The 27,058-nt window shown below is 44.5% G+C and overlaps 1 protein-coding gene across 2 annotated transcripts in view; it reads right to left on the bottom strand.

Moving 5' to 3' along the window:
* The window catches only part of lamb2 (laminin, beta 2 (laminin S)), a 231,545-nt gene that overhangs the window by 141,555 nt on the left and 62,932 nt on the right, over window positions 1-27,058 (bottom strand). For both annotated transcript variants that reach the window (XM_041192265.1, XM_041192264.1), the window contains exons 7-9: window positions 22,009-22,211; window positions 20,490-20,610; window positions 7,335-7,523 (exon numbers count right to left, since the gene is read on the bottom strand). In XM_041192265.1, coding sequence (XP_041048199.1) covers window positions 7,335-7,523; window positions 20,490-20,610; window positions 22,009-22,211 — 513 coding nt within the window. The remainder of the gene's footprint in view (window positions 1-7,334; window positions 7,524-20,489; window positions 20,611-22,008; window positions 22,212-27,058) is intronic.

The raw sequence follows: 27,058 nt of genomic DNA on the forward strand, positions 1-27,058 counted from the left end.
CCCACCTGAAAGGCTAAGCTCACCTCCTCTTACAGATGCTGATCACTCGGCTGTGCATTTTTTTGATAAATTCTCAGATGTGGCTGTGGCCGGGAAAGTTGATGTTTATTGCCCAGCCTTTGGCTGCCCTGACCAGGGTCTTCCTCTTGAACCAGTGACAGTGGTTTTGACACAAACTGAGTATCTTGCTGGGCCACGTTGGGGGGTTAGGAGTTAACCATGTTGTATGAAACTGGAGTCACATACAGGCCCAGAGCGGGCAGGGATGTCAGATTTCCTTCCCTAAAGGAAGGAGAGTGAACCAGTTGGGTTTTTATGATAACAGCTTCAACTTACTTTTCCTGAGGCTAGCCTTTTGTTCGCAGATTTTTTAAACCAATTTCAAATTCTCAAACTGCCCACAATCTCACGTGGTCTAAAAGCATTCTGAACTAAAGCATAATGGTAAATGCCGTGAGGTTGAGGAAGTGAATTTAATCCACCTTCCCTCCCACCACCTCTGCCCAACTCCCACTAATAACCTTTTATTTTGCATTTTCAGTTGTTCTCATTTTCATCACAATTATAAATAAAATACATTTAGCCTTGCTCATTCTCAGAGGCCAGAATTAAGGCCCAACTCCTTTAATATTTGTCGATATAATTAAGTACGGGCCTTGGAGAGACCATAAGACATAGGAGCAGAAATTAGGCCATTCAGCCCATCGAGTCTGCTTTGCCACTCAATCATGTCTGAAAAGTTTCTCAACCCCATTCTCCCACCTTTTCCCCCGCAACCTTTGATCTCCTTACCAATCAAGAACCTATCTATCTCGGTCTTAAATACACTCAATGACCTGGCCTCCACAACCTTCTGTGACAATGAATTCCATAGATTCACCACTCTCTGGCTAAAGAAGTTTCTCCTCATCTCTGTTCTAAAAGGTCTTCCCTTTACTCTGAGGCTATGCCCTCGGGTCCTAGTCTCTCCTACTAATGGAAACATCTTCCCCACATCCACTCTATCCAGGCCTTTCAGTATTCTGTATGTTTCAATCAGATCCCCCCTCGTCCTTCTAAACTCCATCGAGTATAGACCTAGAGTCCTCAAATGTTCCTCATATGTTAAGCCTTTCATTCCTGGGATCGTTCTAGTGAACCTCCTCTGGACCTTCTCCAGGGCCAGCACATACTTCCTGAGATACAGGGCCCAAAATTGCTCACAATATTCTAAATGTGGCCTAACCAGAGCCTTATAAAGCCTCAGCAGCACATCCCTGCTTTTACATTCTAGTCCTCTCAAAATAAATGCCAACATTGCATTTGCCTTTCTAACTACTGATTCAACCTGCAAGTTAACCTTAAGAAAATCCTGAACTAGGACTCCCAAGTCCCTTTGCACTCCAGATTTCTGAATTCTCTCCCCATTTAGAAAATAGTCTATGCCTCTATTCTTCCTACCAAAGTGCATGACCTCACACTTCCCCACGTTGTATTCCATCTGCCACTTCTTTGCCCATTCTCCTAACCTGTCCAAATCCTTCTGCAGCCTCCCCGCCTCCTCAATACTACCTGTCTCTCCCCCTGCATACTAATCTGCAAACTTAGCCAGAATGCCCTCAGTTCCTTCATCTAGGTCATTTATGTATAAAGTGAAAAGTTGTGGTCCCAACACTGACCCCTGCGCAACTCCACTAGTCACTGGCCGCCATCCTGAGAAGGACCCCCTTATCCCCACTCTCTGCCTCCTGCCAGACAGCCAATCTTCTATCCATGCTAGTACCTTGCCTCTAACACCATGGGCTCTTATCTCACTGATCAGCCTCCTGTGCGGCACCTTGTCAAAGTTCTTCTGGAAGTCCAAGTAGATAACATCCATTGGCTCTCCTTTGTCTAACCTACTCGTTACCTCCTCAAAGAATTCTAACAGATTTGTCAGGCATGACCTCCCCTTGATGAAACCATGCTGACTTTGCCCGATTTTGTCATGCACTTCCAAGTATTCTGAAACCTCATCCTTAATAATGGACTCTAAAATCTTACCAACGACCGAGGTCAGGCTAATCGGCCTGTAATTTCCCATCATTTGCCTCACTCCCTTCTTAAACAGGGGGGTTCCATTAGCGATTTTCCAGTCCTCTGGGACCCTCCCTGACTCCTGTAAGATCAACACTAACGCCTCCACTATCTCTTCGGCTTTCTCCTTCAGAACTCTGGGGTGTAATCCATCTGGTCCAGGTGATTTATCCACCTTCAGACCTTTCAGTTTTCCTAGCACCTTCTCCTTGGTAATGGCCACCATACTCACCTCTGCACCCGCCCCCCCCGACTGTCTTGAACTTTGGGGATGTTACTCATGTCTTCCACCGTGAAGACTGACGCAAAGTACCTATTCAGTTCCTCCGCCATTTCGTTGTTCCCCACTACTACTTCTCCAGCATCATTTTCCAGTGGCCCAATGTCCACTTTTGCCTCTCTCTTACCCTTTATATATCTAAAAATACTCTTACAATCTTCTTTGACCTCCCCTTGATGAAACCATGCTGATGTGAGGAAGATTTGCCTGAATGGTACCACAGATGAGGGACTTTAGTTGCATGGAGTGACTGGAGGTTAATCTCCTTGGATCAGAAAAGGTTCACTGGAGATTTAATAGAGGTGTTCAAAATCATGAAGCTGTTTTGACAGAGTATATACAGCTATAGGGATACAGATAGGGAGAAACAGATTCCAGTGGCAGGAGGGTCAGTAACCAGAGGATACAGATTTATGATCCTTGGTAAAAGGTCAGGAGGGAGATAAGGAGGAATTTTTTTAAGCTGTCTTTTTCTTGTTGTGTTGCTACAAGTTGCCTTGCCACTGTTCCATGGAGGCTCAGGCGTTGAAGACCTTCAGAACTTCAGGGCTGTATGGCTCTGGTAATAGAGGGCATTCTAAATGTTGCATTATTTGGAATGCCACTCTGCAGTCACAGTCAACAGAATTTGTTTGGCTGTATCTTCACCTCTGCATAGGGGCTTTGCAGTGACCAACACCAGTTCTGGCTCCTGATGGGAGGGATTTCTCTGGCTCATTAGACAGTTTATTTGCCTTTTTGGAACTTTGTTGATCAATCAGCAAGGCAGAAGCTGTGGGAGTTACTGTCCGGTAGATGGACTGTAAGGTGCTGCCCTGAACTTGAATCTCTTTGTTAAAAGCAAAATACTGTGGATGCTGGAAATCTGAAATAAAAACAGAAAATGCTGGAAAAACTCAACAGGTCTGACAACATCTGTGGAAAGAGAAACAGTTAACGATTCGAGTCCGTATGAAGGAGAGTTTGAAGAAGCGTCATATGGACTCAAAACATTATCTCTGTTGCTCTCTTCACAGCAGAGCTGCTGAGTTTTTCCAGCATTTTCTGAATTTCTTTGTTGTTAGCTCTTTCTGGAAGAGAAGGAGTCTCACGTCATGGTCCATGTCAGGCTTTGCTTAGCCCATGAGTCCTTCTACAACACTATGCCCAACTTTTAAGCAGTGAGCTGTAATAATCTGCAAAGCATTAGTTTAGACTGCTCCAAGTTCATTGGTCAACTGTAATTTTCATATTATTAGTCAGGGAAGTATGTGAACAAAGGTCCCAAAAGACAGAAGCTATTCCGAACCCTCTGTCCCACCCAATCTCCCACCACTATTCCTTCAACAGTTGCTCAACAATTTTATGGCATCTGCAGCCACTTTTAGCTGATAATTGAGGATGGCTAAATAGCCAATGATGCACTGGACAAAAATTGTTTTTCTTCCTCATAATTGGAAAATTTCACTTGCAGCTGTGAAGACTGGACAAGCCAAGGATGTGCTTCTCATTTACTCACATGGTTCATCAACAGGAAATCAGCCAACTTCACTTTGGATAGGTTTCAACCTTTCCCCAGCAAACTATCACATCCGGCCAGCTGCATTACCTGGTATCTACAACAGGAGCAGAAAATTCCCCTCTCATTCACAGGCAGATGCAATCATCTGATGTCTTCTCTCTCTTCTGCCCTCCTGATCACATCCTTCTCAGTATAGCTGCTACAACGATGTTTAGACTCTCTCTTAAATTTTCTTCCCTTGTTCCTCCTAGCTTTCCAATTCTCTGTCCTACTCTTCCCCGTCCTGATATCTTCACTGTGTTGAAATCTAGACTCATTCTCACTATCTCCTCTGCTAACTCATTCTGTGCCAGAACTTCAAAACTGTGGAACTCCTCGTCTCTCCTCTCACAATCTAGAATCTGCAGTTGGGTTTGGTGTTACGTAATCATTATTCCTCTCACCTTCTCTCCATCTCCACTGAAACCATTTGGAAAGCTCAATACTTTTGTTCAATCTTAAAGGGTCATGATTTTCCTGGACGGGTGAGTGGGAAGTTGTGTGTGTGTGTGAGTTGTGAGTTGTGTGTGAGTGTGCGTCAGAGTGCATGTGCGAGTGTGTGCATGTCAGGATTTATGCATGTCAGAGGGTGTGTGAGTGAGGGTGGGGTGTGTGAGTGAGGGTGGGGTGTGTGAGTGAGTGTGTGTGTGTGTGTGTGTGTGTGTGAGTGTGCATGTGTGCAAGTGTTTGTGGGTGCAAATATGCATGTGTGTGTGTGTGTGCATGTGTGTGTAAAAGTGTGTGTGTGTGAGCGTGAGAGAGTATATGTGTATGAGAGAGCATGTGTGTGTGGGAGAGAATGTGTGTGTGCGAGAGTGTGTGTGTGGGTATGCAACAGTGAGTGTGTGTGTGTGTGTGAGAGTGTTTGTGAGAGTATGTGTGTGGGTGGGGAGGGGAGGAGGGAGTGTTAATGCGAGTTTAAACACCCCCAAAATTGCTCCTCTCCATCTTCCAATAGAACCTGCCTTTGATCACTTAATCAGAAAGAGGGCCCTGAAGAAGGGTCATACAGACTCGAAACGTTAACTCTGTTTCTGAAGAAGGGTCATACGGACTTGAAACTTTAACTCTGTTTTTGAAGAAGGGTCATACGGACTTGAAATGTTAACTCTGTTTCTGTCTCCACAGATGCTGTTAGACCTGCTGAGTTTTTACAGCATTTTCTGTTCTTGTTTCAGATTTCCAGCAGTCGCAGTATTTTTGCTTTGATCATTTAATGTTCTTCCAGAGCTGCTTGGTGCTTTAACTTGATAATTGAAACTTGGTTAGTTTGATTTAGGTTTGTAAATGTTCACTGGAAGATTACAGTGAATCAGAGTGGTCAACTAAAGGTGCAGAACCAGAAACTCAAGTTCATATTTTACAGTTTTTCCTCAATGAGATCTTTCATTCTTTTCATTTACTTTGTTTGAATTATTAGATTTATAGAAGTAAGAAGTTTCTGTTTGGATCTTGTTGAGAAATTCCTATTTGAAAATTGAGCCAGTTGAAGCAGTTTCGTTTAGTCAGGGAAACACCACCCACCTCCAAAAATACCCCACAGGCGTCACTGCCATTTTCATGGGAGTTTCTCTTGCTTCACCCCACACCACAGGGTGGGGTTTTAACCCAGCCTGACTGAGAGAGTGGGACAAGCAGAGAGGCTGAATTTAAAATCTGATTTAAGAACATTCAGCACCATAAACTCCTCCCACCCAATTCAGCCTAATTTTAACAGGCGATTGTTTGGCTTTGGGACAGAAAAGTGGGATGGGAATGTGGGGGGAGGGCTGATTACAATGGCAAGATCACAATCCAACAATATCATTTGGACCCACAAACAATTTTAACTGTTGGTTGACAATGGTCCCCCCAGTCTCTCCAGCGGCAAACAAGAAGAGGCTGGAAGAGGCCCAGGTAAGTCTTTTTTCATTTTAATCGTTCATGGGATGTGAGTGTTGCATTGCCCATCCCTAATTGCCCTTGAGAGGTGGTGGTGAGTCGCCTTCTTGAAGCATTGCAGTCCGTGTGGCGTAGGTACACCCACAGTGCTGTTAGGAAGGGAGTTCCAGGATTTTGACCCAGCGACAGGGAAGGAATAACGATATATTTCCAAGTCAGGATGGTGAATGGCTTGGAGGAGAACTAACAGGTGGTGGTGTTCCCATGTGTCTGCTGCCCTTATCCTTCTGCGTGGTAGATGCATGTTTACAAGGTGCTATCAAAGAAGCCTTGGTGAGTTACCATTCAATGACATTACCATCGCTGAATTCCCCACTATCAACATCCTGGGGGGTTACCATTAACCAGAAACTGAACTGAACTAGCCATAGAAATACTGTGACTACAAGGGCAAGTCAAGGTTGGGAATTCTGCAGCGAGTGACTCACCTCCTTACTCACGAAAGCCATCGTGTAGATGGTACACACTGTTGCCACTGTGCGTTGGTGGTGGAGGGAGTGAATGTTTGTGGATGTGGTGCCAATTAAGCGGGCTGCTTTGTCCCGGATGGTGTCAAGCCTCTTGAGTGTTGTGGGAGCTGCACTCATCCAGGCAAGTGGAGAGTATTCAATCACACTCCTGACTTGTGCCTTGTAGATGATGGACAGAATTTGGGGACTCAGCAGGATTTCGAGCTTCTGACCTGCTCTTGTAGTCACAGTATTTATATGACTAGTCCAGTTCAGTTTCTGGTTAATGGTAACCACCAGGATATTGAGTGGGGGATTCAGTGATGGTAATGCCATTGAGTGTCATGGGGAGATGGTTGGATTCTCTCTTGTTGGAGATGGTCATTGCCTGACACTTGTGTGACATGAATGTTACTTGCCACTTATGAGCCCAAGCCTGGATATTGTCCGGGTCTTGCTGCATTTGGACATGGACTGCTTCAGTATCTGAGGAGTTGCAAATGGTGCTGAACATTGTGCAATCATCAGTGACCATCCCCACTTCTGACCTTATGATGGAAGGAAGGTCATTGATGAAGCAGCTGAAGATGGTTGGGCCGAGGACACTACCCTGAGGAACTCCTGCAGTGATGTCCTGGAGCTGAGATGACTGACCTCCAACAACCACAACCATCTTCCTTTGCGATAGGTATGACTCCAACTGGTGGAGAGTTTTCCCCTAATTCCCATTGTTGGGCTAGGAGGAGTCCATTCTACCCCTCTGCCTCTGTCCTCACTTGCTTGCTGGAGACTGTTCCCATGGCTTCCCACCTGCCTATAACCGCATCATTTCCTGCTGTCATTCTTTGGCCTCCCTGCCTTCTCTGCTAGGTTTGGACTTGAGTCAGTGACTCTGAGGCCTGAACGTTAAAATAAAAACAGCTGGATAGATCACTGTTCACTTGGACCCTTGGATGCACAATATTCCTCCACGCTCGGTTAAAACCAGGACTTTTGTGAGATCTCTGTGACATGGTTCCCTCTCCTCACTGATGCAGTTTGTCCACTTTTAAGCCCCTTCAATACTCACGAACGCAGACTCTGGGGTCCCGAATGTCTCTGGAAGGGTCCTGGTAATAAAAGGGTTTGCACATCTCGCAGTTCCTGCCCATCGTGTTGTGGTGACAATCATCGCACACACCTCCACTCACGTTTCCTGTAGCTAAGTACACTGCCATGTCGAAGTGACACCTCCCAGAGTGATTGTTACAATTACAACCTGTAAACAAAGAAAGCTCATTAAAGATTAAGAAATCCCAGCCTGGATCTATATCGCAGCTCATCACATTCCTCAGGAACCAGAAAAGCTCCTCATAGGCCCTGAATTTATTTGAGGTCTGTGTACTTTGTTAAAAATCAACTAATCTTTATTTATAACAGACTTTAATCATCAGCTAAGTAGTAAGAGTCCACTATGGCACAACCTCAATAACATAACGGTGTTCCTGATTTTAACTCTCTCCCGCCTCCTACCACCCCCATGTCTGGCAAAAAAAAAGGTGGGGATAGGGGTCAGTTATAAGGGAGTGGGGGTCAGTGGGAGTGTCAACCTTGCATTTGTTACAGTCTCATCTGCTCACATCAAGTAACTCATGACATGTTGGTGAATGTTGGAGACCATGTTAGAAAGGGTTAATCAGGGATATTGCAGCAAACATGACAGATTATCTGAAGTGGCTTGTCACTGTTATATAACTGTGCAGTCGTTGTAATTATGTGAAGTGCTACCTTTTCATCTCAAGAAAGATAACAATGCAGTTTATCAAGTTTTAAAACCATAACCTTTGGAAATAGCTCACCTGTGTCTGGGATATTGGAATGTTGCCTGTGTGGGAATGAATGGGGTAGTGAGCGTATGGGTGTGTGGGAAATGCTGAAGTTTCTTGAAGGAAAAGGATCTGCAGGAATCTGAATAGCCTTTAGAAAAGGAAAGAATATGTTTTGGTGTGAGGTAGCTGATGCAAGAAAATCAGCAACATAGAAACACCAGCTGCTTAGGCACCTGCAATAAAGTAGATAAGGAAATTGCAAAATAAAATACCTGACATATGGAACAGCTTAGAGGGACAGACTCTTTCCGTAGACGGAGATACAGAGGGAGATCAGGGGCAAAGCTGTCATTGCTCCCCCAGTCAGGTCTCAGGATAAAATAACAGATCAGCACCAATAAGATCACTGGAACCTGACCTACATATTAAAAGGTTAATACATATTAACCCAACAGGTTTGGGCAGGAAAGAAACAGGTTGAGAAAGAATCAACCTGAGGTCCCATAGCATATTTCACCACTTCAGCTCATCCTAAAGCATTTACAGCCAATGAAATACCTTTTGAAATGTAGTCACTGTTCCAATCAAGGAAACTGGACAGCCAATTTGTGCACAGTAAGCTCCCACAAATAGAAATGTGAAAAAGATAGGATAATCAACTTTAGTGATGCTGGTTACGAACATAAAAACAAGGAGCAGGAGTAGGCCATTCGGCCTCTCGAGCCTGCTCCGCCATTTAATAAGATCATGGCTGGTCTGATAGTAATCTGAAATCTGCATCCCACCCACCCCCCGATAACCTATCATCCCCTTGCTTACCAAGAATCTATCCACCTCTGCCTTAAAAATATTCAAAGACTCTGCTTCCACCACCTTTCCAGGAAGAGAGTTCCAAAGACTCACAACTCTGAGTGAAAAAATTTAGTCTCATCTCTGTTTTAAATGGGTGACCCCTTATTTTTAAAGAGTGACCCCTAGTCCTAGATTCTCCCACAAGAGGAAACATCCTCTCCACATCCACCCTGTCAAGTCCCCTCGGGATCTTAAATGTTTCAATCAAGTAGCTTCTTACTCTTCTAAGCTCCAGCAGATACAAGCTTAGTCTGTCCAACCTTTCCTCATAAGACAACCCACCCATTCCAGGTATTAGTCTGGTAAACCTTCTCTGAACTGCTTCCAATGCATTTACATCCTTCCTTAAATAAGGTGACCGATATCGTACACAGTACTCCAGATGTGGTCTCACCAGTGCTCTATATAACTGAAGCATAACCTCCCTACTTTTGTATTCAATCCCCCTTGCAAGAAATGATAACATTCTATTAGTTTTCCTAATTACCTGCTGTACCTGCATACTAGCTTCTTGTGATTCATGCACTAGGACACCCAGATCCCTCTGAATCTCAGAGCTCTGCAATCTCTCACCATTTAGATAATATTCTTCCTGCCAAAATGGACAATTTCACACCTTCCCACATTGTGTTCCATCTGAGGGACAAATATTGGCCAGGACATCGAGGAGAATACACCTGCTCTTCTTCGAAATAATGGCCATGGGATCTTTCATATGCATGTCAGAGGACGGGGTCTTGGTTTAACATCTCATCTTAAAGATGGCACTTCAGACAATGCAGCACTCCCGCAGTACTGCACTGGGACTGTCAACCTGGGATAATGAGGATCAAGTCTCCGGAGTGGGGCTTGAATTCATGGCCCTCTGGTTCACATCAGAGAGGGAGAGTAAGCAATCAACTGAAACATAGCTGACATCTTAGAAGGGGAAGTCAAGTGGAAAAAAGTGAGTGACCATCCACGGGGGGATGGGGAAAGACAGATCAGGCGGATAGAGTACAGGACAGACCAAGCTTGTGAGGGTGTACAATTCTGAGCACCTATGACAATCAATCAGAGAGAAAATCAGACGCAAGGCCAAATCAGCATGGAGCAAGTTGTTAACCCAAGAAGAAAGAGAAAACGCAGTGTGACTGGAGATTCATGAGGAGTGGTTAGTCACTTCTGTAAGTGTCCAAATGAGGTGTAGCCTTCCGAGTGTGAAGGCAATAGAACAACTGCAGAATATCTTAGAGACAGAAATCATATTCCATGTCGGAATTGGATTCTCTAAAGAGGGCTCTAGGAACTAGGTGTAGAATGAAGGGCTCGTGCACAGTCAGATCAGAGAATTAAGTAATAGCTAGCAATATGTGTTGGAAGGAAGGGTAAAATGGAGGAGATTAGCAAAAGTAAATATGGATCTTTACAGGTGGAGTCAGGAGAAATGATGATGAGAATAAGGAAATGCTGGAGACAATGCTTAATAATAATAAAGAAATATTACTGGAAAAGTTAACAATTCTTAAAGTTGACAAATCCATGGATCTTAGGTTTCAAAATAAGTAGCTACAGAAATGCATTGGTTTTGATCTCCCAGAATTCCCTTGATTCTGGAACAGTCCCCACGGATTGGAAGAGCAAACATGATAGCCCGAATTTTTGTGGAGTAGTGGGGATTCAGTGAATCTTCCAAAATGGTGGGTAGGACCCATATTTCTGCCCCATTGCAGCTGTTCTAGAAGGCAGCTCACCATCACCTTCTCAAGGGCAATTCAGGATGGGCAATAAAAGCTGGCCTAGCCAATGACGCTCACATCACATAAATTATTTTTTTTAAATTTCCAACAGATTCCATTTTTGCTGGTAGGAGAAAGGGGATGGGGCACGACTCACATATGAAGGAAACCCAAACTCAGCAGTGCCATTTGAATTCAGTGCTGAGTTCAAAAGACCAATTATCATTGTAGCAAGGGCCTTAACCCATAGTATGGGAGTTATGAATTTTTAGAGTAAACTTAAATGCTCTTGAAGGGCAAATAAGGTCTGTAGAACTGTCAAGCTTGAAGATAGTTAAAGCCCCAGCCCTTTAAAAAAAAACAACCAGCGTCAGTGAGGGGTAAGAAAAAACCATATTCTGGCAGTTACCATAGCTGTTGTTGACATGGCCCTAAGGCCTCTTTATGAAAGCTTGGTTGCTTTCCACAACTTATCTCAGTAGGGGCTGGGGGGAGGGCTCTATGTTCAGTTTGATTGGCCGTTCACAGTTGTATTTAAAGGATTTGCTGTCTTTGATGTGGGGTAATGAATGGGACTTTGTTTTGATAGGGGATGAGGCACTTGAGGAGATGTAAAATTTGAATTAGCTTTCATGAATGGAAGTGTTTTTTTTATTATAGTGAAGGCTGTAATAGGTATTTAGATCTTTATTTTATTTCATCTCAACATGGTTCCTGAGATGCAGTATGAGTTGGTATGGAGGGTGTAAGAGCCAAGGGTGGTGGGTGGGTTGGCATTAGCTCGAAAGTGTTCAGAAACAAGCATTGAAACTAATCCTAGGTGATGCATACCAAAGCTACTCTGACATAATCAAACGACTGAATACGTGTTTCCTTGCTGCAAGGTGGAACAAGCTCTGTCTGACTTTGCTGGAAGATTCATGAAACCCACCTCCCCATTGCCACTACCTCATACCACAATCACACAAAATTAGATGTGCAATGGAATTAAGGAGAAAAGACACCATTCTGCAAATAAGATGTAAAACGAATAGACTACAAGACAACCCAATCCCCTACTTTACAAGACTCAGGGGGTTGTGAATCTTTGGAATTCTCTACAGCAAAGGGCTGTGGATGCTCAAGTCATTGAAGAGATTCAAGGCTGAAATCAAGAGAGTTTTGGATACTCAGGGAATTAAGGTTTATAGGGCTAAGTGTGGGAAGGAGGAACTGAGATAGAAAATCAGCATGGTCATATTGAATGGTGGAGTAGACTTGAAGGGCCAAATTGTCTACTCCTGCTCACACTTCTTATATTCTTAATTAAAATAATTAGCAAAAAAAAAATAATCTGGAAATGAAGAGAAGTTTCTTCAAACAGAGAAATGTTAAGATTGGGAATGTGCTATTTGAAAGGATAGTGGAATCAGAATCCATGGGAGCTTTCAGAAGACAAGTGGGCATGCACTCGAAGAGGATTAACTTATAGAATTATGGGGGAAAAGCTGGGGCATGAAACTAAATTGGACAGCTCTTTCAAAGAGTAATGATGGGCTGAATGGCCTCCTTTGGTGCTGTATGATGCTATGAAACCTCTTAGCGCTGGTTCTCAGGGCTCAGAGGATTTAATTATTTGTATCAGAATAATGGAGGAAGCAAAGGGAGATGTCTCTGCTGATCCTAGTTGGAAAAAAGTTCAGTTTAGCACTCAATAATATACAGCCCTTGACATAAACACTGACTGCAGACGAGATCGAGAGCAAAACTGAAGAAAAACTCTCACTGTGAGTCACGTTGGCCTCACTTCATCCAGAACCTTATGTGCCTGAAAGATTGGGGAAAAGCCATGAAGGGGAACTTTTAAAGAATAAACAAGTTTTGGGAACAGGAAAAGGCCACTCGCGCCAACAAAACTGTCAGCTATTTTTCTGGCCTACCTTCTCCCCAGAGAAACAAAGAAAATTTATGGCACAGAGGAGCCACTCAGCCCATCAATGTTGGTTCCAGCAGAAGAGGAGTCTTCCAGCCTAATCCCACTTTCCAGCTCTTGGTCCATAGCCCTATAGGTGGTTACAGCATTCCAGCTGCATATCCAAATATGGTGGGGATTTGTGGAGTTGTACTCCACTATTAAGCTAACTCATCTGGAGTAGCAGGGAGGGCACTACATTTGTTTCCAGAATTTACTGGCTAGCATCCCACTCCTTATCACTACTCGGTGCCTCCTGATGAACGGTTTGAATGTCCCAATAGGGCATTATTGCCCCATACGCATCACAAGAAGAAGGCTGCATAGAGCTATTTAATGTAATGTGACAGGACATACCAAATAAACCTAACATGCACATCACACAAGTGTCAGGCATTGACCATCTCCATGGAACATAACCATCTGCCCTTGACATTCAGAGGCATTACCATGGCTGAATCCAGAGTTAAGGGTTTGCCTTATGAGGAAGGTTGAGCAGGCTGGGCCTATACTCATTGGATTTAGGTGACTGTGAGGTGATCTTATTGAAACATTTTAGGTCCTGGAGGGACTTGACAGGGTAGATGCTAAAAGGATATTTTCTCTCATGGGGGAATCTAGAACTAGGGGGCACAGTTTAAAAATAAGGGGTCTCCCATTTAAGATGGAGATAAGGAGGAATTTCTTCTCTCAGGGTTGTTAAGTGTTTGAAATTCTCTACCACAATGAGCAGTGGAGGCTGAGTCATTGAATATGTTAAAGGCTGAGTTAGACAGATTTTTGATCAACAAGAAAGTCAAGGGTTCTGGGGGGATAGGCAGGAAAGTGAAGTTAAGGCCACATCAGATCAGCCATGATCTTACTGAATTGTGGAGCAGGCTCAAAGGGCTAAGCCATCTATTCCTGCTCCAGTTCTTTTGTTCTTATGTTTCTGCTTCTACCACCCTTTCAAGGCAGTGAGCTCAGACCTCCATCACCCTTTGGGTGAAAAAATTCTTCCTCAAATTACCTCTAATCTTTCTACCAATTACTTTAAATCTATGGTCCCTAGTTATTGCCCCTGTGCTAAGGGAACTAAGCCCTTCTTGTACACTCTATCTCCGAGTCATGGAGTCATTTACAGCACAGAAGAAGGCCATTTGGCCCATTGAGTCCATGCCAGCTCTCTGCAGAGCAGTCCAGTCAGTCCTATTCCCCTGATTGATCCCTGTAGCACTGCAAGTTTATTTCCTTCAAGTGTTCATCCAATTTCCTTTTGAAATCATTGATTGTTTCTACTTCCACCACCCTTGTGGGCAGCGAGTTCCAGGTCATTATCACTCACTGTGTAGAAAGGTTCTTCCTCATATTCCCTCTGCATCTCTTGCCCAAACTCTTAAATCTGTGACCCTAGTATTTGTCCAATTAGCCTTTCATAATCTTGCACACCTCTATAAAATCTCCCCTCAACCTCCCTAGCTCCAAGAAAAACAACCCCTGTCTTTCCAAAGTAACCTTGTAATAAAATTCCCCATTCCCTGGAACCTGGTAAATCCCCTCTGCAGGGCATTCACGTCTTTCCCAAAGTGTGGTGAATAGAACTGGACACAATTCTCTAGTTGAGGCCTAATCAGAGTTTCATAAAAGTTCAGCATCAGTTCCCAGCTGATAGGTTATCAGGGGTAGGTGGGATGCAGAATTGAGATTACTATCAGATCAGCCACGATCTTATTAAATGGCACAGCAGGCTCGAGGGGCTGAATGACCTATTCCTGCTCCTTGTTTGTATATTTATATGTACTCAATGCATCTATTTGTGAAGCCTAAGATCTCATATGTTTTGTTAACCACTCTCTCAAAATGTCTTGTCACCTTCAGAGAATGATTCACATACACCTCCAGGTCTCCCTATTCCAGCACACTCTTTAGGAATGTGCTATTAAGTCTCTCTTGCATCTCCCCATCCCTTCTTCCAAAATGCATCACCCACACTTCCCTGTAGTAACTTCCACCTGCCACTCATCTGCCCATTCTGCTAGCCTACCTATGCCCATTCTGCTAGCCTACCTATGCCCATTCTGCTAGCCTACCTATGCCCATTCTGCTAGCCTACCTATGTCCATTCTGCTAGCCTACCTATGCCCATTCTGCTAGCCTACCTATGTCCATTCTGCTAACCTACCTATGCCCATTCTGCTAACCTACCTATGTCCATTCTGCTAACCTACCTATGCCCATTCTGCTAGCCTACCTATGTCCATTCTGCTAACCTACCTATGCCCATTCTGCTAGCCTACCTATGTCCATTCTGCTAACCTACCTATGCCCATTCTGCTAGCCTACCTATGTCCATTCTGCTAGCCTACCTATGCCCATTCTGCTAACCTACCTATGCCCATTCTGCTAGCCTACCTATGTCCATTCTGCTAGCCTACCTATGTCCATTCTGCTAGCCTACCTATGCCCATTCTGCTAGCCTACCTATGCCCATTCTGCTAGCCTACCTATGCCCATTCTGCTAGCCTACCTATGTCCTCTTGCAGGTAACTTGTATCATCCTCAGCATTTGCCACTCCTCCAAGTTTGGTTTCAGCTGCAAATTTTGAAATTTTACTCTGTATTCCAAGATCCAAGTCATTTACATCGAGCAAAAAAAAATGGTGTCCCGAGCACTGAGGCTTGGGAACACTACTGTCTACCACCCTCCAGTCTGCAAGACAACCATCTACCACATCTTGCTGCTTTCTGTCCTTAAGCCAATTTTGTTTTTATCCGATTACACACTACCCCTCCTATTCCATATGCCTGAGTTTTTTAACTAGCCATTTATGTGATTCTTTGTCAAATCCTTTTTTAAAGTAAATGCTGGCCTGGCCAGTGACATCATAACCCATGAATGAATTTTTTAAAAAGTATGGACAGCATCCACTACATTCCCTTCATCAACCTCCTCTGTTACTGCATCAGAAAATTATTTTGATTAGTCAAGCATGATCTGCCTTTTACAAATCTGTGCTGACTCTCCTTATTCAACTCAAACCTCTCCAAGTTTTGTTCCCCTGATTATGGCTTCCAAAACCTTATCCATCATTTTACCCTCACTACATCCCTTTTCACCAAAGTGAAATTAGCCTTCTTCCAGAGTAGAAATAGGAAAATAGGGAGAATCAATGCATAGCTTGAAGCACGGTGTAGGAGGGAGAGGTTTAGATTTTTGGGACATTGGGACCAGTCCTGGGACTGAAAGCACCTGTTCAAAGGGACGGGTTGCCCTTCAACAGGACTGGGATCGATGTCCTCACAGGGAGGTTCACTAGGGTGGCTGGGAGGCCAGCCCTTTATGGTTCTCTCCAGTCTCATTGTGCTCTCTCACAGGCCCACTGATCTCTCTGCTCTTACTCTAGACCCCTCATAATTTTATTCATTTCAATTAAATTTGCCATAAGCCTCCTCTATTCCAAATAAAACAACCCCAGTCTTTCTAATCTTTCCTCTTCCAATTTAGAAGCTCTGTATGACATTGTTCCTTGTTCTTCTTGATTACTGATCTAAGCCTTATGATATGATGATCACTCTTAATCAAATGTTCCTGGACAGACACTTGGTCCATCTGGCCTAATGTATTTCCCATCACCAAATCCAGCAATGCTTCCTTTCAATCCCGAGAATATAGTGATCAAGAAAGTTCTGAACTGAGTTCATAAATTCCTCCCCCTCCTTACCCTTTACTCTCACATTATTCCAACCAAGTTCTGAAGAAGTCATTTTTTTTATTCATTAATAGGATGAGACTTCATGGGGTCTGGAGTCAATATTGACAACTCACAGGGCAAGTGTCTCCTGACTGTATATCGCTGTCACCACCTCTGCTGGACCTGTCCTGCCAGTGGGACAGGACGTACCCAGGGATGGTGATGGTAGTAGCTGGGACATTGTAAGGTATAAGATCAGAAGTGGGGATGATCGCACAATGTTCAGCACCATTCGTGACTCCTCAGGTACTGAAGCAGTCCATGTCCAAATGCAGCCCTGGCCACTACTAATTGGACAGCAGGCCCATCTCGAGGATCAATAAGGCCCCAATCCTATGAAAATCACACATCAGGGCAGGTTGGAAATGGAGAAGGGAACATGACGCAGTATTGGTCCCGCTTCCAGATTCCCACCACCGATGAGAAAATCTGGCCTCATATCTCCCAATCCCACCTACAAACCTTCTCATTTTATACCTCTGCACATTCTAAACATCACCCGGTTAGGTCTTGAATCAATTAATTCTCTGGTACCTCACATTTTAAAAGGCTAGTCTTTCCAAGGCCAATTTGGTAAATTGAGGATCAACTGGCTATTGAGCCTGGGGCAGGAGAGGCCTCACTGCCAGGTCTGATTTTGTCCTCACCCAGTGCTCAGGTGTTCCCACAGGAAACCAGACTGATACTGTCTCCACCAACAAACTCAGAGCGCTGTGTCAACTGTAACACTCAGAGTGAGATTGGCTACCCATAATCCTACATCGAGTTACATTGAGTTAACAGCAGAGAAAAAGGCCATTCCACACAACTGGTCCATGCCAATGTTTATGTTCCATTGACATTGTCTCACCCCATCATTATATCTTTTATTCTTTCTTCCTCATTTGTTTATCGTTTAAATGCATCTATAATATTCACCTTACCTTGTTGTGGTAGCAAGTTCCACATTTTCACCACTCTGTGGGTAAAGAATTTTCTCCTGAATTCCCTTTTGGATTCATTGGTGACTACCTTATGTTTACTACCCTCAGTTTTGATTTCCCTCTCGATGTGGAAATATTTTCTTTACACCAACCCAATCAAACCTCTTCACTGGCCAGAAATTTCCCTTCATTGGGAGGGTCGTGTGGGGACAGGTGGGGGCGAATCCGATAGGTGCCTACAACCAGGGCCGCGCCACCATTTTACCTAGGCATCTTACAGAGCTGGCTCAGGGAGATTTGTTTCAGTCTTAAACTTTAAAATAAAGAATAAATGTATAAATTTTTATTAGATTTTAAAACAATTCATGAAACCTCTTTCCGCCCGTGGATCAGGTTTCATGAAAAATGCGAAGGCCGCCTGGGCTCTTCACCTGCCCGACAACCTTAAGGTTGGACAGGCAGCTCGTTAAATTGAGATAATTAGTTTTTAACAGACCTTAATAGGCCCTTGACAGTTTGGCAGGAGCACAGCCGAGTCAGCTGCGCGCCTGCCGAACTGACAATCTAAATGACGCGTGGTGACGTTGGGACGCTCGCCCGACATCACCACACATCATTTTATGCATCAGTGAGCGTGCCTCACCCACCGACAGGAAAATGTTGCCCATTATCTTAAAATCCACTAAGTCACCCTTCAGTCTTCTCTTTTTTCGAGAAAAGAGTCCCAGCCTGTCCAGTCTTTCCTGATGATTATAATCTCTCAGTTCTGATATCATCCTTGTGATTCCTTTTTGCACCTTCTCTGGTGCCTCTATATCTTTTTATATCTTTCTAAGGAGGCCTGAAGTATGCACAGTGCTCCAAGTGACGTGTAACCAAAGTTCTATCCAAGTTTAATGTTACGTCTTTGCTTTTAAATTCTATTCCTCTGGGACTACAATAGTCTATGTCTCTGTACCACAACACACATTGCAGAGTGATCATTGGAACATGGAATTTAGGAGCAGGAGTAGGCCATTCGGCCCTTCGAGTCTGCTCCAAAATTCAATAAGATCATGATTGATCTGATTGTGGTCTCAACTCCACTTTCCTGTCTGCCCCCCAGAATCCTTGACTTCCTTGCCTATCAAAAACTTACCTAACTCAGCCTTGAAGAATTCAATGACCCAGTCGTCACTGCTCTCTGGGGAACAGAGTTCTACAGACCAACGACCCACCAAGAGAAAAAAATTCTCATTTCCATCCTAAAGGGCATCTCTTAGTTGTTAAACTGTGTCCCCTAGTTCTAGTCTCTCCTACAAGAGGAAACATCCTCCTGGTATCCACCCTGTCAAGTCCCCTCAAGATCTTATATGTTTCAATAAGATCACCTCTCATTATTACAAACTCCAATGGATACAGGCCCCAACCTATTCAACTATTCTTCATAAGATAAGCCCCTCGTCCCAGAAATGAGTCGACTGCACCTTCTCTGAACTACGTCGAATGCAGTTAGGTCCTTTTTCAATTAAGGAGAGCAAAATTGTACATAGAATTCCAAATGTGGTCTCACCAAGGCTCTGTACAGCTCCAGGAAAACTTACCTACCTTGATATTCCATTTCCCTTGCAATAAGCATCAACATTCCATTTGCCTTCCTAATCACTTGCTATATCTGAATATTTACGTTTTGTGATTCATGTACCAGGACATCCTGATCTCTCTGTACTGCGGAGTTCTGCAATCTCTCTCTATTTAAATATATTACTATTCTTCCTACCAAAGTGGACAAGTTAACATTTTCCTACATTGTACTCCATTTGCCAAATTTTTGCCCACTCACTTAACCTGTCTATATCCCTTTGCAGACTCTCTATCTCCTCTTGACAACTTACTTCCCTACTGATCTTGGTGTTTTCAGCAAATGTAACTGCCAAAAGTCCCTTCATCCAAGTCATCAATATAGATTGTAAATTGTTGAGGCCCCAGTACCGATCCCTGTGGCACTCCATTAGTGTCCATTGCTTTCCAACCTGAAAAAAAGCTACTTATCCCTACTCTCTGCTTCCGGTTAGCTAACCAATCCTCTATCCATGCTAATGTGCTACCCTCTACCCCATGGGCTGAATTTTCTCCCCGTCGGGGGTGGGGTGGAGTTGATGGGCAGGCGCGTGCGGATGCACTTCTGATCAGCGGTGCGGCGCCATTTTATATGGGTGGGCCAATTAAGGCCCGCCTAGCGTGACATCCAGAGGGAAGCGCTATGCCTAAAATCGAGAGCGTGCTCTGTCGCGCATGTGCACAAAAGAGCGCACTCATCTCCCTGAGGCTAAGTGCTGCCTCAGAGAGATCGCCTCTACTTTCCAAAATATTAAAAATAGAAAAAAAAATTTCCCTTACACGACAATGTCGCATGAGTCGGGACAGGTTCATAATTTCCAAAAAAACTTTATTAAAATTTTTAAAACCCTACATGAAACCTCATCCCACCTGTGGCTGAGGTTTCATGTTTTTTCTACTTCCCGCCGGGGTTCCTGGCCTGCCCGCCAGCCTTAAGGTTGGACAGTCAGGTCCACTAGTTACTTTAATTGCTCTGTCAATGGCCTCAATTGGCCAGTGACAGGTCGGCGGGCGCACAGCTGATTTTGCTGCAACCCCGCCTTCCTGAAAATTTAAATGGGGCACGGTGAAGTCGGGAGTTCCACCCGACATTACCGCGCATCATTTTACATGTTGGCGAGTGGGCCCTGCCCCCGTTCACCGACGGTAAAATCAAGCCCCATAAGTTCTTTGATGTGACACCTTATCAAATGCCTTTTAGCAATCCAAGTACACCACATCTAAAGGTTCCCCTTTTTCCCAGCTTTCTTGTTAATTCCTCAAAGAACTCTGATAAATTAGTTTAACATGATTTCCCTTTCATAGAACCATGTTGTCCCCACCCAATCCCATTATGATTTTCTAAGCATCTTGCTATAACCCCCTTAATAATGGATTCTAGCAATTTCCCTATGACAGATATTAGGCTAACTGGCCCACAGTTTCCTTTCTGTCTCCTTCCTTAAATAAGGCTATTTTCCATTTGCTATTTTCCAATCTGCTGGGACCTTTCCAGAATTCAAGGAATTTTGGAAGATTATAATCAATGCCTCTACTAACTCTACAGCCACTTCTTTTAAGGCCCTACGATGCAGGCCTCCTATACGTTTTCCAATACATTTTCCTGCCAACACCTGGGTCTGAAATCTCTGCTTACACTTACGTTTGCACGCATTGGTGTTCCGACCCTTGGCTGGTCTCCAGGGTAGCTCGTTGTAGAAGTCATCACACTTCTCACAGTTTAACCCATTTGTATTGTGATTGCACACGCATCTGCCATGAACCTGCCACAAGATGGGAAACAGTCATTCACACAACCACACAATACAGTATCAATTCTTGAGTCTCCACTAGGTGTACCACATTGCCTGGCTATGCTCTCTGTCTTGTTCAATCTTACAGTACACCCACAAGACTCAGGAAATTCTCATTTAATATGTTCCTCATTAAAATAGGTAATTCTTACTGTAAACATAAACTTTTTAAAGTAATTTTTCTTCCAATTCCCATAAGTTAGAAATAATTACACTTTAGATTCAAAATGCTGGAGTGCAATTGAATGTATTTATAGCTGTTCTCCATGTGGCTGGTAGACTGATACATTATTACTCGCTACATGACTACAGTGCGACAGTAAATCTGGCGCCCCAGGATATATATTCAAATAACAATTAGCTCCCAGCTATTTATAAATAATATCATTAAACAATAAACCTTGTATTTCCTTATACCAAAAAGCACCCTAGTAGATCAGAATCATTCTCCTTCTAAAGCCTTATTAACCTCCATCTCATGCACATTGTACTCTAACTGATATTTTTTAAGGTTTCACATTTTCTCACAGCCACCTTATTTTTTACATTATTACCTTGTCATAACATCTAGAATTTTTTACAACTGAGCCACTACCTTTAATGCATATCTCCCACTAAACTGCCTTCAGTTGCCAGGGCCATAAAGCTCTGAATTCCCTTGTTAAACCTCTCTCCTCCTTTAAGATGCTCCATGAAACCCAGCTTTCTGAGTGAGGTATCGGTCTTCTGCCCTAACATATCTTACATGGCTCAGGGTGAAGTTGTATCTGTTTATCGCTCCTATGAAGTGCCTTGTGACGTTTTGCCACGATAAAGGATTAGGGAAGGGGATTAGGATCAGTGGTGTTGTCACTGGACTAGTAATCCAGGGACCCAGGATAATGCTCTGGGGACTAGGGTTCAAATCCCACCATGGCAAGTTGTGAAATTTGAATTCAATAAAAATCTGGAATTATAAGTCTAATGATGACCATGAAACCATTGTCGATTGCTGTAAAAACCTGTCCTTACCTGGTCTACATGTGACTCCAGACCCACAGCAATATGCTTGACTCTTAAATGTCCTCTGAACAAGGGTAAATAGGGATGGGCAATAAATGCTGGCCCCTAGCCAGCAATACCCACATCCCATGAACAAATTTTTAAAAAGGCTATAAATAAACACATGGAATCTGCTCATCTCTGCTTCTCTTGCACTTACTGTTCTTAACTTCCCTGCCTCCAATCTGACTCTTGATGGGTGCTATTTGAGCCCTGGTACTTCATCTAAGTGTTTATTCTCCATGTGTAGCTCTAGACAGTTTTTGTTTTTTTCTTAATTTGTCTTTTAAGGATCTCAGATGAATACTTGTGAAGGAATCACTGTACCATTCCTTCGATGTCTCCGCGGATGCCTGCAATGGGGGCACATTCACTGGCGTGTCCGTAGCAGAAGCAGTTTCCTCGCACCACTAATTCATACACAGCGTAGTAATATTTCTCCTTAATCTCATGGCGTGAATCGAGCAGGTTGTCTCCCAGGGTGTGTAACTTGGTGAAATTCACGCGCAGGTTGGTAATCTTCAATAAATCTTCAATAAAGCAAGAATAAAGCAGTGAGGGATCCAAACTATCCAATGGCTGGTATTTTGATACAAGAACCAGCACAGGCATGATGGGCTGAATGACCTCCTTATATGAGTTCTGATTCTATTAGCTTCAACAAAGGAATCCCTGGGTAGGATTCTACGTTCCATGGGCGAGCAGGGAAAATAGCACATGATAATGTCAGGCGAGCGTCCCGACTTCATCACGCCCTCACGCGATGTTTTGGTCAGCAGACAGGCGCTAGAGTCGGCAGCGCGCCCGCCAAGTAAGAGGCCTTTTAAGGCCATTAATCAATTAATTAAAAGCTCTTTTTTGCTGCCCAACCATACGGTTGGTGGGGTGGTGAATCGACTAGGCAGCCTTTAGGTTTTTTAGGAAACATCAGCCACAGGCGGGATGATGTTTACAACATTAATTTTAAAAAAATGTTTGGACATAATTATTATTACGTTTATGTTCATGTGAATGATTCCTATGTGGGGACATTTTTTTCACATTTTCAAAATCTTTATTTTTGTTTTTACAATTCTTCAGCTTCCTGAGGCAACTCGTTCCCTTCAGGGAGCTTTCAATGTGCGCTCCCCTGCGCAGGCGCAGACTTTAGCGCTCACTCTCCTCCTACCCCCACCCCGACAGTGCTGAGCTTCTCAGCGTCTTTCCCCCTCCCCCCACCCCGACAGTGCTGAGCTTCTCAGTGTCTTTCCCCCTCCTTTCACCCCGATAGTGCTGAGCTTCTCAGTGTCTTCCCCCCCCTCCTACCCCCACCCCGACAGTGCTGAGCTTCTCAGTGTCTTTCCCCCTCCCCCTCCCCGACAGTGCTGAGCTTCTCAGTGTCTTTCCCCCTCCCCCTCCCCGACAGTGCTGAGCTTCTCAGTGTCTTTCCCCCTCCCCCTCCCCGACAGTGCTGAGCTTCTCAGTGTCTTTCCCCCTCCTCTCACCCCCCCCACCCCGACAGTGCTGAGCTTCTCAGTGTCTTTCCCCCTCCTCTCACCCCCCCCACCCCGACAGTGCTGAGCTTCTCAGTGTCTTTCCCCCCTCTCCTACCCCCACCCCGACAGTGCTGAGCTTCTCAGTGTCTTTCCCCCTCCTCTCACCCCCCGACAGTGCTGAGCTTCTCAGTGTCTTTCCCCCCCCTCCTATCCCCACCCCGACAGTGCTGAGCTTCTCAGTGTCTTTCCCCCTCCTCCTACCCCCACCCCGACAGTGCTGAGCTTCTCAGTGTCTTTCTCCCTCCTCCTACCCCCACCCCGACAGTGCTGAGCTTCTCAGTGTCTTTCCCCCTCCTCCTACCCCCACCCCGACAGTGCTGAGCTCCTCAGTGTCTTTCCCCCTCCTACCCCCCCCCGACAGTGCTGAGCTTCTCAGTGTCTTTCCCCCTCCCCCTCCCCGACAGTGCTGAGCTTCTCAGTGTCTTTCCCCCTCCTCTCACCCCCCACCCCGACAGTGCTGAGCTTCTCAGTGTCTTTCCCCCTCCTCTCACCCCCCACCCCGACAGTGCTGAGCTTCTCAGTGTCTTTCCCCCTCCCCCTCCCCGACAGTGCTGAGCTTCTCAGTGTCTTTCCCCCTCCCCCTCCCCGACAGTGCTGAGCTTCTCAGCGTCTATCCCCCTCCCCCCACCCCGACAGTGCTGAGCTTCTCAGCGTCTTTCCCCCTCCCCCCACCCCGACAGTGCTGAGCTCCTCAGTGTCTTTCCCCCTCCTCTCACCCCCCCCACCCCGACAGTGCTGAGCTCCTCAGTGTCTTTCCCCCTCCTCTCACCGCCCCCCCCCCCCCGACAGTGCTGAGCTTCTCAGTGTCTTTCCCCCTCCTCTCACCCCCCCCACCCCGACAGTGCTGAGCTTCTCAGTGTCTTTCCCCCTCCTCTCACCCCCCCCACCCCGACAGTGCTGAGCTTCTCAGTGTCTTTCCCCCCTCTCCTACCCCCACCCCGACAGTGCTGAGCTCCTCAGTGTCTTTCAGCCAGTGTGAAATGGTGGTTGGGGTCCAATCGAGGGCAGTGAACCATTTCCTGGCCGCTGCTGGGCCAGCCAGCCAAAAATCCTGCCCGCTAACTTTAACGTATTAATGATTGAAACCACAGAGTCAATAGCTTCAATTGTGGATCCTACAGGAAGCCAACAGGAGTCACAGTCAGTCACACTGGTGAGAAATTTCCTCCATCCCTGACCTCTCCCACTCTCTTTTTTCGAATGAAGGGAGTGGGTAAACAGTCAACACACATGGAAACATTCACTGGCAATTTGCCAATGATGACACACCCAGGAAGGTCCCAAGGCTGTAAGTGTGTGGGAAATGGATAATGTGTGTGTTCTTTTTTCACACGGTGCATAGACTAACACTGACAGACAAATGAATCCCAAAACTTACCACTTTTCAGACCCAACACTTGTTTTCCCAAGTGCAGTCATTACTGTTAAATGTAAGAACCTGTCAACAGTGTGGTCTTTCTTTATGCCATTAACATACTAGGGCTGACTTATAGGTTAGATTATCCCCTTGTTGGTTCTACCCATTGATAGTGTAGTTTTCGGGAGACTAGATTGGTGATTAATAGTCCATGATAAAGCTAAACATAGAAGGTTATGAAATGCTGGAGGCAATGCAGAGAGAGGACACCAAACTGATAGTTGACTTAATGTTTTTTGAGATAAAACGAGATTAGGTTGAAGAGCCTGGGATTGTTTACTTTGGAGAAAAAGACTCAGGGCAAAGAATATAAAACCACTCAAGATTCTTAGTGGCTTAGCAGAAACTCTAATACCACATGGAGATTGTGCAGTCAGTCAGAGTATTGGTTGTGTGGTGTCCAAAAACTGTGGAAAAATTTGAGGGAGAGCTAGAGTGAGACTTGGTGTTTGAGGGGGATTTGATTTTGAGGCTGGCATAATAAACTGCACAGATTTAACTGGTCTCGAGCTTTCCAAATGGATCTGGTGTCCAATTGGTGAAACTGGTATCAAATTGGTATCCAACTGGTATCAAATAGTTCATGACTCACAACAAAGATATATATCCCGGTGAGGAAGAAGGACTCTAGGAAGGGGATAAACCAACCATGGTTAACCAAGGAAGTTAAGGATAGTATCAAATTGAAAGAAAAGACATACAATGTGGCAAAGGTTGTGATAAGCCAGAGGATTGGGGAAGCTTTAAAAACCAACAAAAGATTACCAAAAAAAAAATAGTAGAGGGAGAAAATAAACTTTGAGGCAAGTAATATAAAAACAGACAGTAAGAGCTTCTTTAAATATATAAAAAGGAAGAGAGAGGCCAAAGTGAACATAGGCCCCTTAGAGAATGAGGCTGGGGAAATAATAATGGGGAACCAAGAAATGGCAGAAGAGTTGAATAAATACTTTGCTTCAGTCTTCACAGTAGAAGACACTAATAGCATTCCAAAAATACTAAATAATCAAGGGGCAAAAGGGTGGGGAGAAAGTAAATATAACTATCACTAGAGAAAAAGTACTGGGGAAACTAATGGGCTAAAGATCGATAAGTCCCCTGGACCTGATGGGTTGCACCCTAGGATATTAAAGGAAGTAGTTACAGAGATAGTGGATGCACTGGGAGATCCTTAGATTCTGGAAAAGTCCCAGAGGATTGGAAAACTGCCATTGTAACATCCTTATTCAAAAAGGGAGACAAAAAAAACAGCTAACTACAGGCCAGTTAGCTTAACATCTGTCACAGGGAAAATGCTAAGGTCTATTATAAAGGATGTAATAGCAAAGCATTTAAAAATACATAATATAATCAAGCAGAGTCAGCACGGCTTCATGAAGGGGAAATCGTGCCTGACAAATTTACTAGAACCCTTGGAAGAGAGGGTAACAAGCAGGATAAATAAAGGGGAACCAGTAAATTTAACATATTTAGATTTCCAAAAGACAAAGACAAAGAACAAAGAAAAGTACAGCACAGGAACAGGCCCTTCGGCCCTCCAAGCCTGCGCCGATCATATTGCCCATCAACTAAAACATTTTGCACTTCCGGGATCCGTATCCCTCTCTTCCCATCCTATTCAGGTATTTGTCAAGCTGCCTCTTAAACACCACTATTGTACCTGCTTCCACCACCTCCTCTGACAGCGAATTCCAGACACTCACTACCCTCTGCGTAAAAAAACTTGCCCCGCACATCTCCTCTATAGTTTTTCTCCTCTCACCTTAAATCTATGTCCCCTAGTAATTGACTCTTCCACCTTGGGAAAAAGCTTCTGACTATCTACTCTGTCCATGCCACTCAATTTTGTAAACTTCTATCAAGTTGCCCCTCAATCTCCGTCGCTCTAGTGAGAACAATCCGAGTTTCAGCAACCTCTCCTCATAGCTACTAACCTCCAGACCAGGCAGCATCCTGGTAAGCCTCCTCTGCGCCCTTTCCAATGCCTCTATATCCTTCTGGTAATGTGGCAACCAGAATTGCACGCAATATTCCAAGTGTGGCTTAACCAAGATTCTATACAGCTGCAGCATGACTTCCCAGCTTTTATACTCAATAACCCTGCCGATGAAGGCAAGCATGCCATATGCCTTCCTGACTACCTTATCCACCTGCGTTGCCACTTTTAGTGACCTGTGGACCTGTACACCCAGATCCCTCTGCCCGTCGATACTCTTATGGGTTCTGCCATTTACTGTATAATTCCTGTAGGAATTGATATATTAATAATAATAATAAATAATAGGCGTTCGATAAGGTACCGCACATAAGACTATTTAATAACATAAGACCCCTTGGTGTTGGATAGAGGATTGGCTAACTAATAGAAGACAGAGAGTTGGGATAAGGTGGACATTTTCAGGATGGCAACCTGTAACCAGTGGAG

This window comes from Carcharodon carcharias, chromosome 7 (genome assembly GCF_017639515.1).
Source record: "Carcharodon carcharias isolate sCarCar2 chromosome 7, sCarCar2.pri, whole genome shotgun sequence".
NCBI lineage: Eukaryota > Metazoa > Chordata > Chondrichthyes > Lamniformes > Lamnidae > Carcharodon > Carcharodon carcharias.